General features: G+C 49.1%; 1 protein-coding gene across 1 annotated transcript in view; it reads left to right on the top strand.

Moving 5' to 3' along the window:
- Positions 1 to 268: 268 nt before the first annotated feature.
- PLLP (plasmolipin) overlaps positions 269 to 12,673 on the top strand; it is a 30,097-nt gene continuing 17,692 nt past the window's right edge. Inside the window, exon 1 of the mRNA XM_070770612.1 lies at positions 269 to 556. Coding sequence (XP_070626713.1) covers positions 422 to 556 — 135 coding nt within the window. The 5' untranslated portion in view covers positions 269 to 421. The remainder of the gene's footprint in view (positions 557 to 12,673) is intronic.

Here is a 12,673-nt window from a genome sequence, read left to right as displayed (position 1 = left end):
GCCAACGGCGAGGAGGGCGCGGAGCGATCAAAGCCGCCCCGAATGTGGGGGAAATTGCCAGCAGCCGGCTTTCCGGGGAGAGACAGGTGCAGATGTCCAGGCTGGTTCTGGTGGAGCCATCTCATTGACCGCGGCCTCACTTTCCGCGTCTGTAAAGAATTGGCGACTTCGTGTGCGGGTCGGAGCTGGACTGGCCGGCGGTGAGCGAAGGGTTAACGGGGCGGGTCTCGTGACGAGGGCCGGGCCGGGATTCCTGTAGCACCTGGCGGCTCGCGGCTCCCCGCCCAGACGCCGCGCGTAGCTCGGGGAGCCGCAGCGCCAGCGGGAGCCCCCCGGGGAGGAGCCGCGCAGAAGCCGGCACCTGCCGCGGGAGGGGCGGCGACGACGGCCGGAGCAACCTCGGGAGGCGAGCGGAGGCGCCATGGCAGAGTTCCCGTCCAAAGTGAACACGAGGACCAGCAGCCCGGCGCAGGGAGGCGGCGCCGTGGTGTCGACGCTGAGCCCGGACTTGGGGTTCGTGCGCTCCAGCCTCGGTGCGCTCATGCTCCTGCAGTTGGTGAGCGCGCTCGCGGGGCCTGGGCCCCGGGACCGGGTTAGGGTGGTGGTGTAGGGGGGTCCCGGCCGGGCCTGGAGGGGTCGGGGACTCCGGAGCTGCCTTTTTTCTTTGCTCCCCGCACACCCCCAACCTAGGCTCACACACGCCCCAGTGCGCCTTGCCTTCCTCGGGGGGCGCTTGTAGGACGGACGCTCCCAGGATCTCCTTGGTACCCTCTCACCGCGAGACGCCCTAGTTGCCGTCTCTTAGAGCACACGCAAGATGTACCAATGTCAGAGTGCCCATCACCAGCGCCCCATCATTCCGTCCCCGCTGGTCACCAAGAGGTCATCCACAGAAGCGCTCACAAACGCCACAATCACTGCGCGCGACTGTTTCTCCCGGACTCTGGCTCTCCCTTTGCCAGGACTATGCCCTTAGCCCTCCAGCACCGCCAGCCTGAGGCAAAGTCCGATCTCAGCTGATCCTCTGCCGAGCTCCGAGCTGCTCCCGGTGGCTGTACCCCAGAACACTCTTCGTCTAATCGAGCGGGCACGTCCGGGGGCAACACAGACCCTTCAGCGGGCCCTACGGGCCCCTGTGAGGGAGTCCGACCCATCTAGCTTTCACTGAGTAACCTGCCGCTTTCCGGCCGGTTTGGCCCCTGAGGGCCAAGATACCACGCCCAGCGTTGGGGGAGGGTTTGGTGGGAAGGCAGAGGCAGGAATCCTGTATCCAATACCCTCTGTAGACCCCTGCCGAGGCGGATCGATGGGCACACCCCTTTCGGCAGCAGTTTCAGGCTTGGAGGTGTTAGCTTCCCGCCCACCCCCGCCCCGCCCCGCAGTACCCTCTGGTGCCAGTCTGGGAGCTGGGTGGCTGCCCTGTAGGAGGGGCTTGTTGCGTTTTCAGGGGACTAGCGGGAAGATCGGAGAAGGCAATGGCACCCCACTCCAGTACTCTTGCCTGGAAAATCCCATGGACGGAAGAGCCTGGTAGGCTGCAGTCCATGAGGTCGCTAGGGTCGGACACGACTGAGCGACTTCCCTTTCACTTTTCTCTTCCTGCATTGGAGAAGGAAATGGTAACCCACTCCAGTGTTCTTGCCTGGAGAATCCCAAGGACGGGGTAGCCTGGTGGGCTTCTGTCTATGGGGTCGCACAGAGTCGGACACGACTGTAGTGACTTAGCAGCAGCAGCAGCAGCAAGAAGATGGAGGCGGGTCAAGATCCATCTTCCGTTAGGGCACCTTCTGCTGTCCCACTGCTCGGTCCTAGCAAGAATGCCAGGGGTCAGCACAGAAGGCAGGGGCCCAGATCAAGCTTCCCTCTTTACCCAGGTGATCACACTTCCTCCTGGACCAGTGCTATCTCTTTCAGTTCAATTCAGTCACTCTGTCGTGTCCAACTCTTTGCGACCCCATGGACTGAAGCACCCAGGCTTCCCTGTCCATCATCAACTCCCTGAGCCAGCTCAAACTCACGTCTATCTAGTCGGATGGTTGGATGACATCCAACCATCTCATCCTCTGTCATCCCCTTCTCCTCCTTCCTTCAATCTCTCCCAGCATCAGGGTCTTTTCAAATGAGTCAGTCGTTCGCATCAGGTGGCCAAAGTATTGGAGTTTCAGCTTCAGCATCAGTCTTTCCAATAAATATTCAGGACTGATTTCCTTTAGGATTGACTGGTTTGATCTCCTTGCAGTCCAAGGGACTCTCAAGAGACTTCTCCAACACCACAATTCAAAAGCATCAATTCTTGGGCGCTCAGATTTCTTTATGGTCCAACTCTCACATCCATACATGACTACAGGAAAAACCATACTGTTGACTAGATGGACCTTTGTCAGCAAAATAATGTCTCTGCTTTTTAATAAGCTGTCTAGGTTGGTCATTGCTTTTCTTCTAAGGAGCAAGAGTCTTTTAGTTGCATGGCTGCAGTCACCATCTGCAGTGATTTTGGAGCCCCCAAAAATAAAGTCTGTCATTGTTTCCACTGTTTCCCCATCTATTTGCCATGAAGTGATGGGACCAGATGCCATGATCTTTGTTTTATAAAATGTTGAGTTTTTTTTTTCTTTAATGTGAATGTTTTAAGCCAAATTTTTCACTCTCCTCTTTCACTTTCATCAAGAGGCTCTTTAGTTCTTCTTCGCTTTCTGCCATAAGGGTGGTGTCATCTGCATATCTGAGGTTCTTGATATTTCTCCCAGCAATCTTGATTCCAGCTTGTGCTTCATTCAGCTGGCATTTAGCATGATGTACTCTGCATAGACGTTAAATGAGCAGGATGACAATATACAGCCTTGACGTACTCCTTTCCCAATTTGGAACCAGTCTGCTGTCCCATGTCCGGTTCTAACTGTTGCTTCTTGACCGAGATACGGATTTCTCAAGAGGCAGGCTAGGTGGTCTGGTATTCCCATCTCTTGAAGAATTTTCCAGTTTGTTGTGATCCACGCAAAGGCTTTGGCGTTGTCAGTAAAGCAGAAGTAGATGTTTTTCTGGAATTCTTTTGCGTTTTCTATGATCCAGAGGATGTTGGCAATTTGATCTCTGCCTTTTCTAAATCCAGCTTGAATATCTGGAAGTTCTTGGTTCACATACTGTTGAAACCTTGCTTGGAGAATTTTCAGCATTACTGTGCAAGTGTGTGAGATGAGTGCGATTGATCTGTAGTTTGAACATTCTTTGGCATTGCCTTTCTTTGGGATTGGAGTGCAAACTGACCTTTTCCAGTACTATGGCCACTGCTGAGTTTTCCAAATTTGCTGGCATATTGAGTACATCACTTTAACATCATCTTTTAGGATTTGAAATCGCTCAGCTGGAATTCTGTTACCTCCACTAGTCTTTTTTGTAGTGATGCTTCCTAAGTCCCACTTAACATTGGACTCCAGGATGTTTGGCTCTAGGTGAGTGATCACACCAACATGGTTATCTGGGTCATGAAGATCTTTTTTGTATAGTTCTTCTGTGTATTCTTGCCACCTCTTCTTAATATCTTCTGCTTCTGTTAGGTCCATACCATTTCTGTCTTTTATTGTGCCCATCTTTGCATGAAAATTTCCCTTGGTAGCTCTAATTTTCTTGTTGAGATCTCTAGTTTTTCCCATTCTATTGTCTTCCTCTATTTCTTTTCATTGATCACTGAGGAAGGCTTTCTTATCTGTCCTTGGTATTCTTTGGAACTCTGCATTCAGATGGGTATAGCTTTCCTTTTCTCCTTTGCCTTTAGCTTCTCTTCTTTTCTCAGCTATTTGGAAGCCCTCGTCAGACAACCATTTTGCCTTTTTGCATTTCTTTTTCTTGGAGTTGGTCTTGATCACTGCCTCCTGTACAATGTCACGAACCTCCATCCATAGTTCTTCAGGCACTCTGTCAGATCTATTCCCTTGAATCTATTTGTCACTTCCACTTTGATTTAGGTCATACCTGAATGGTCTAGTGGTTTTCCTGAAGATGGAGAAGCCCTATACTGTCAGCAAAAACAAGACCACAAGATTGGGAGCTGACTGTGGCTGAGATCATGAACTCCTTATTGCTCTCTCTTTCAGAATTCCTCAGATCTCTTCCTGTGAGCCCTGTCCCCAACCTCACCCTCAGGGTTTCTTGGAGGGGCTTGTAGGTGTTTGTCCCCACCCCAGGAAAAAATGTAGAATTGGAATCTCAGTCACTACAGCCCAGAAATCTGCATTTTAAACTCCTCTGAGTTGTCTGGCAGATTCTCTGGGAAGGGAGGAGAAGGGGCAGAGGTTCCCCCAAATTTAAATCTGCTGGTAGGAAGGGCCTGTCTGGAGCGATGCTGAGTGCTAGGCTTCTGGCTGCTTGTGAAGGGAGCAGTTGCCAAGCATGAAGGAAGTCCCCGACCCAAGGGTGTGGAAGCGCAGAGGAGAGGGAGAATCAGTTCTGAGTTCAGGAAGGCTTGTGGAAGAAAGGTGGCTTTTGACATTGCCCTTTGGGCTTCCCTTGCAGCTTAGCTGGTAAAGAACCTGCTGGGTTTGATCCCTGGGTTGAAAAGATCCCCTGGAGAAGGGAAAGGCTACCCACTCCAGTATTCTGGCCTGTATAGTCCATGGGTTCGCAAAGAGTTGGACACCACTGAGCGACTTTCACTTCACTTCACTGATATCTGACGCAGAAGTAGGGAAAGGTCGCCTTCTAAAAGGGCAGGTGACCATGCAGGCCAAGGCTTAGGGCTGGGGAAGCTGAAGAGAAGTGGGGAGCAGGCTTCCCTGGTGACTCAGATGGTAAAGAATCTGCCTGCAATGCTGGAGACCCAGGTTCAATCCCTGGGTCAGGAAGATCTGGAGAAGGGAATGGCAACCCACTTCTGTATCCTTGCCCGGCAGATCCCATGGACAGAGGAGCTCTGTGGGCTACAGTCCATAGGGTCACAAATGGTCGGACATGACTGAGTGATTGAACACACATACACACATGGGGAGAGTAGCCAGCAGGTTGATTTAGCTGGTGGAGGGGAAGAAGTTGTCCTCTACCCATCGAGTTCTTCTGGCTGGTCTAAGAGTTAAACTGACATGAAAGAGATGAACATGAGAAAAATCAAACAAGGTTTAATGCTATGTACACATGGGAGAGACCCAGGAAAACTGAGAAGCTAAAAAAATGGCCAAAGCCCTCCCCTTAAATCCCATCTTCAGCTAAAGAAAAAGAGGATGTTGAGGATGTGAGGTCAGTAATGGGATGTGACCGGGAAAAGCACAAGAAACAAGGGTAAGGTTGTGCGGATTTAAGTCGTTGCTTTTTCCATAGATGTGTTTCTAGAGATTTGGTCAACCTCCTTTCCCTGCTACTGTGAGGGAGACATCCTTACAAATGTAAGTATTTCTTACAAAAGAGTAAGGAGCCTTGGTTTTCAGCTTTTCCCTTGCCTGCTTTTCTTAGCAAATAACCAGCTTAAAATTGATATGCCAGAAAGATGAGTTTTTGGATGGTAAATTTTGCTCTGCTACACCGGAGTTGAAGCACTTGTTTCTGGGTGGCCAGAAGCTGAGGGAGATAAGTGATGATGGTTTTCTGTTTGCATTCTTAGGGGGGTTGGAACCGCAGGGGGCTCTAAGCTGGGCTGAGGATGAGGAGGCCATAGGGTGGGTCCCCCAGGGTTCACTCTTGGTAGACAGGACCTGAGCATCAGCCCCTTTTGCATTTGAACAATGAGACTTGGAATAAGGGGAACTAGAGGAAGGGCCTAGTTCCCCTTATTCCAAGTCTCATTGTTCAAATGCAAAAGGGGGTGATGCTCAGGTCCTGTCTGGTGGGCTGGAGTCCATGGGGTCGCTAAGAGTCAGACACGACTGAGCAACTTCACTTTCACTCTTCACTTTCATGCATTGGAGAAGGAAATGGCAACCCACTCCAGTGTTCTTGCCTGGAGAATCCCAGGGACGGGAGAGCCTGGTGGGCTGCCGTCTATGGGGTCGCACAGAGTCGGACACAACTGATGCAACTTAGCAGCAGCAGCAGCGGAGGAGGGGCCTGCTGTGTCTGCAAGAACTGAAGTAGCTTCTGCTAGAGGAGGCTTGTGTCTCTTGATTTGGGGGTCCCTGTGGGCTTGGCACCCCACTCCAGTACTCTTGCCTGGAAAATCCCATGGATGGAGGAGCCTGGTAGGCTGCAGTCCATGGGGTCACTAAGAGTCGGACACGACTGAGCGACTTCACTTTCACTCTTCACTTTCATGCATTGGAGGAGGAAATGGCAACCCACTCCAGTGTTCTTGCCTGGAGAATCCCAGGGACGGCGGGGCCTGGTGGGCTGCCGTCTATGGGGTCGCACAGAGTCGGACACGACTGAAGCGACTTAGCAGCAGCAGCAGTGGGCTTAGCAGCCCAGTCCTGAGCAGCATTTGGCTCCCATCACACACAGATGTAGACAGAGGTGTCGATGGAATGTAGGACTGGCCCAGAGAGCTGTGGGGGAGCTTGGCACTTAGACTCCAGGGACTGGCTGTGAGTGGGATGGCCGTCCTTTGCCCTCCCTGCAGTGTTTCTGGAGCCCAGAGTGGGAGGATGAGAGTCTCCTATTGGAGTGCTGAAGACCTGCACCTTTTCGTGACTTCACCAATTGGCTTGTGGGAGAAGCTGCTTCCTGAACTGTTTCTCTGGCAATGGACAGTTCCATGGGGTCTGAGACAAACGGGGCTCCACTCAACAGGCACCACGTCTGCTGGGCAGCCAGTGTGGCTCCCACCACTCAGATGCCAGCTAGGCTCCAGGCTCTTTGCTAAGAGCTTCATTTTCTTGTATATTCCTCCACTTTACAGGTGAGGAAACTGAGGCTCAGGGGTCAGTTCTTGGCCCAAGAGCTCATAGAGTGTTAGAGCTGGGATCAAAGGCCCCAGTGGCCTGACTTTTCTGATCTGCACTTAGTTATCACACTCAGCTGGGCTCCTCCCCAGCTGGACACTGGGTGTGGTGCTGTTGTGGGAGCAATGGAGACCCCAGGTCCAGTGCCTGCTCTCTGGAGCTCTTCGTCTCTGAGGGAGGTGCTCAAAGGATGAGCTTCCTATGGAGGGATCAGGTGGGCTGCCTGGAGGAGGCAGTACATGGGAAGGTATCAGACATCTGTGTTTCCCAAGATCTGGTGAAGGGTTCCAGATGTGGGAGGAGGAAGAGGGGCTGGGTAGGAAGACCCCAGCTTCTTGAGAAGGAGATGTGTTCTTTGTTTAGTATTAAATGTGTCCTGAAGAACCAACCTCAGTGGTCACTGATTGTCACTTCCCCCACCCCATCTAGCTTCAGAAATAATATGAAATGGGATATGATATTAAGTCACATATGACAGAAGAGTTAAAGTAATATATTTTTTAAAGTTGGTAGTGTGTGTGTGTGGAGATGGGGTAGGGGCTGACTTAAAGAGAGCTGAGAAGAATCTAGACTCCGTCACAAATTTAAGGCTGTTGATTCTTTGTTGAGTTTCCTAGCAGCCTAGGTAAAAAAGGGAAGCATGAATTTATACAGATAGCATCTAAAAAGGAAGAAAAATAAAAAAGGAAGCAGGCATGCCTGGTCTAGAGATAACTCTTGGTCTTAAAAACCTGGAAGCTTTGATGCTGCAGATCTTTGTGTGGCTAGTGGGTGGAGGAACTTTGTGGAAGCTGTGGTTAACTTGGCTGATCCCAGAGACTTATATAGAATAAGTATAAAGTGAAGTGCACATTTCTTCTTCTTCTTTTTTTTTTTTTAATCTTCCCCCAGGCCCGGGGAGAAAGGTGATCTCCTGGGTTTGCATGCATGTATGCTAAATTGCTTCAGCTGTGTCTAACTTTTTGTAACCCTATGAACTGTAGCCCGCCAGGCTCCTCTGTCTATGGCATTCTCCAGGCAAGAATACTGGAGTGGGTTACGATTGCCTCCTGCGATCTTCCCGACCCAGCAATCAAACCCATGTCTTTTATGTCTCCCGCATTGGCAATCAGGGTCTTTATCACTGGTGCCACCTGGGAAGCCCCACGTGGGTTTACTGATGAAGGAACAGACTTAGAGAGGTTGAGGAACTAGTACAAGGGCAGTCAGAAGGCTTGGGACAGAGAAGCCCTATGAATGGTCTGTGACAGTAGGGCCATTTGTGTTTAGAAGCTTCTATCCTATCCTTGGGGCTTCCCCAGTGGCTCAGCGGTAAAGAATCCACCTGCAATGCAGAGATGCAGGAGACGTGGGTTCAATCCCTGGGTCGGAAAAGACCCCTGGAGGAGGAAATGGCAATCCTCTCCAATATTCTTGCCCAGAGAATCCCATGGACAGAAGGGCCTGGTGGGCTCCAGTTCATAGGGTCACGAAGAATGGGACATGATGACTGAGTGACTGAACACACACACAATTCCCAGTTAGCAGTTGAACAAACACATTGGAAGCTTCACTTGCCACTTGATGACAGTGATCCATGGGCGGTAGTGAGAGGATTGGTGGAAGCAGAGAAGTTTGGTTTCAAATCCTGGCTCTGTGATCTTGGACAAGTTCCCTAATATCCCTGAGCCTCAGTTTCCTTGTCTGTGAAATGGTGATGGTGAGATTTTGGGGAAGGTGGAAGCTGATGCCTGCAGAGGGCTTAGCACAGTGTGTGTGAGAATGAAGGAAAATTATTAGGATTCACAGGGTCATAGAAATCTAGGGCTCTTACGCTTGCTCCCAAAGGTCCCCAGGTGTCTCCTCAGCAAGAGCTTGTAGGCTCCCAGGGACAGGGAGCTCAGTCTCTCTAAAGGATGCCTGCTGCATCCTTGCACGCCTGGGAGTGTGAGAAAGTCCTTCCTCTTGGTAACCTGGGTCTCTCTCCAGCCCCACAAGGCATGGCAGCTCCTCTCCAGGTTGGAGGCAGGACAGGACCTGAAAGTCAGCTCTTTAGCCTGGTGAGACAATGTTGTTGAGGTCTGAGAGGTGCGAGCAGAGGTTGGCCATATTGGGATCTCAGTGTTGGGGACTCACAGGGTTTTCCTTAGCATTGAATTTTGTGGGTTCCATCTCCCTAGGGCAGCATTCCTGATGCTGCACGCTCCCCACCTTCATGCTCCACTGTAGGGAGCACAGCAGTGCCTGTATTGTTAGCTCGGCCTACATGCCCCACTTGTGGTTGGGGGATTCTCAAATGTTTGGAGTCAATTTGTAGTTATATAACCAATATATGGACACGTTCTCCTTAAAAAGCAAAAACCTATTACAGATAAGACTAAAATTATCCTTGGATCCCCTGCCTGTCTCCCCAAAGGAACTGCTGTACTGGGGTGTTTCTATTTCTTTTTCCCATGCATTTGAAAAAACACTGATGGCTTAATTCTGTATCCTTTGTTCAGTTACTTGTCTTATAACCGCTGCACCTGCATCTCTTCGAGCTGTCTCCCTCCTTCTTAACCGTTCAGGCTATTCCAGAATGTCGCTGGTTGGACCCGAGTTCATTTAGCCGTTTTTCTGTGGATGGGCCTGGTTTTTGTTTTGTTTTGTTTTTTATTTTGGGCTTCCCTTGTGACTTAGCTGGTAAAGACTCTGCCTGCAATGTGGGAGACCTGGGTTCGATCCCTGGGTTGGGAAAATCCCCTGGAGAAGGGAAAGGCTACTCACTCCAGTATTCTGGCCTAGAGAATTCCATGGACTGTATGGAGTTGCAAGCGTCAGACACAACTGAGTGACTTTCACTTCACTTTTTTTATTCTTTGTTTTTTAAAAACTTTTAATTTTGTTTGGGGTATAGCCAATTAGCAATGTTGTGATAGTTTCAGGTGAACAGGGAAGGGACCCAGCCATATGTATACATGTATCCATTCTCCCCCAAAGTCCCCTCCCATCCAGGCTGCCACATAACATTATATAGCATAACAGTGCTGTACAGTAGGTTCTTGTTGGTTATCCATTTTATATGTAGCACTGTGTAAATGTTGATGGGCCAGTTTTTTTTTTTTTAATGCTTTTATTCTTTTAAAAATATATACAGACATATAGCAAAAACATTTCAGCAGTCCAGAGGGCTATTAATGAATACAAAGGGTTATCAATGAATATATAATCTCTCATCCTGGTTGGGTCACTGCCCACACCCCCATCCCTGGCCCTTGCTGGAGGCATTATGAGTGTGACATTCCAGGGTGAGTCAGTGGGTTATTTACACAAAATACAGGTAGCTCTGCCCCACCTGTGCCCTTCCAGTCTTTCCCTCCTGGCAATACACCTAGGGATGTCCTGTATCATTGCACAGAGAACTACATGTATCTTTCTTTTTTAATCCTTTCTTTTCTTAATTTCTTTAATAGATAATATATTATCAACAGTCCAGAATAAAATAGAATGGGAAAGAGCACCATGAGCAATCTCTGTGCCCTTTGGTTAGAGTTGACTGCCCCCATGCCCACTCTGTTCTATTTCCTGTGTATACCCCAACCTCTCCCCACTTTACCCCAGGGCTATCATCTAACCAGGTGGTGCAGTGGTAAAGAATCTGCCAGCCACTGCAGGAGACTTGGATTCGATCCCTGGAGAAGGAAATGACAACCCACTCCAGTACTCTTGCCTGGAAAATCCGATGGACAGAGGGCCATAGTAGGCTACAGTCCATGGGGTCGCAAAGAGTCAGACACGACTGAGCCACTTCACTTCACTTCCTCCCTATAACCCTTACAAATGCTGACCCTTTATTCCCAACTTATAACTAGACCAATTCCAGCTCATCCTCAACACCATTGAGGACATCTTTGTGCCATTTCTTTGCAACGACTTTTGGGCACTACAACCATTTGGGAAACTATCTTGGAAGGGATGGGATCTAAAATTCTAAGTGTAAATCTTGATCAAATTGTGTGGTGGATTTTAACTTAAGGGTAAAATTTTGGATAGGATGGGAGTTAGAGACATTATCTCAATTTGGATCTGTAACGGGTCAGGCGGCATCAGTCCCAACCAATACCCTCCTGGGTCTTATCGTCCAGGATTGGGAAAGATTCAGACTACTGGGATTAAAAACAAAGAAACTTGTTAGGCTATGTAATCATGTTTGGCCATGACATGAGCTAGGAAGCCAAGAAAAGTGAAAAAAGTGAAAGTGAAGTCGCTCAGTCGTGTCCGACTCTTTGCGACCCCGTGGACTGTCGCCTAAAAGGCTCCTCTGTCCATGGGATTTTCCAGGCAAGAGTACAGGAGTGGGGTGCCATTTCCTTCTCCAGGAGATCTTCCTGACCCAGGGACTGAACCCAGCTCTCCCACATTGTAGGCAGACACTTTACTGTCTGAGCCAGAAACTAAGAAAAGCGGCCATTAAATGGATCTCTGAGTTATGATACTATAGTGCAGCTAGATTTATATTGTAGAAGGAAATTTAAATGGAGTGAGCTTCCATATGTTCAAATTTTCATGGCCTTGTATTTATACTGCTGCTGCTAAGTCGCTTCAGTCATGTCTGACTCTGTGCGACCCCATAGTCGGCAGCCCACCAAGCTCCGCCGTCCTTGGGATTCTCCAGGCATGAATGCTGGAGTGGGTTTCCATTTCCTTCTCCAGTGCATGAAAGTGAAAAGTGAAAAGTGAAATTGAAGTCTCTCAGTCGTGTCCAACTCTTCGCAAGCCCATGAACTTCAGCCTACCAGGCTCCTCTGTCCATGGGATTTTCCAGGCAAGAGTACTGGAGTGGGTTGCCATTGCCTTCTCACTGTATTTATACAGTGAGACCCAAAAGGAATTTAAGGTGCATGTAGTTCAAAGGGATAATTATAGTAAGGAGACAGAAGACATTTTAACTGATCTACCGTATGGAGCCATCCAAAGGTTAAATCCTCTGCAAGGAGGAGCCAGAGCTACTCCTTGCCTACTGGGAGGAACCATTACCTCAGGGGAAGACACAGCTAGGGCTGAAAAGAGGCCCCACCCATATTCAGGAACTTGTTTGTACCCTGAGTTACCCAAGTTCAGTTCAGTAGCTCAGTCATGTCTGACTCTTTGCAACCCCTTGGACTGCAGCATGCCAGACTTCCATGTCCATCACCAATTCCTGGAGCCTACTCAAACTCAGGTCCATTGAGTCAGTGATGCCATCCAACCATCTCATCCTCTGTCTAACCCTGCTTCTCCTGCCTTCAATCTTTCCCAGCATCAGGGTCTTTTCCAGGGAGTCAGTTATTCACATCAGGTGTCCGAAGTATTGGAGTTTCACCTTCAGCATCAGTCCTTCCAATGAATATTCAGGACTGATCTCCTTTAGGATAGACTGGTTGGATCTCCTTGCAGTCCAAGGAACTCTCAAGAGTCTACTCCAATACCACAGTTCAAAAGCAACAATTCTTTGGTGCTCAGCCTTCTTTATGGTCCAATTCTCACATCCATACATGACTACTGGAAAAATCATAGCTTTGAGTAGACCTTTGTTGGCAAAGTAATGTCTCTGCTTTTTTATATGACTGTCATAGATGTTTTTTTATAGGTTTGTCATAGCTTTTCTTCCAAGGAGCAAGAGTCTTTTAGTTTCGTGGCTGCAATCACCATCTGCAGTGATTTTGGAGCCCAATAAAATAGTCTCTCACTGTTTCCATTGTTTCCCCATCTATTTGCCATGAAGTGATGGGACCAGATGCCATGATCTTCGTTTTTTTGAATATTGAGTTTCAGGTCAGATTTTTCACTCTCCTCTTTCACTTTCATCAAAAGGC

The sequence above is a fragment of the Bos indicus genome, chromosome 18 (genome assembly GCF_029378745.1).
Source record: "Bos indicus isolate NIAB-ARS_2022 breed Sahiwal x Tharparkar chromosome 18, NIAB-ARS_B.indTharparkar_mat_pri_1.0, whole genome shotgun sequence".
In the NCBI taxonomy this organism is placed as follows: domain Eukaryota; kingdom Metazoa; phylum Chordata; class Mammalia; order Artiodactyla; family Bovidae; genus Bos; species Bos indicus.
The sequence above is the reverse complement of the archived record's forward strand: the minus strand, read 5'-3'. Positions and strand labels throughout refer to the sequence as shown.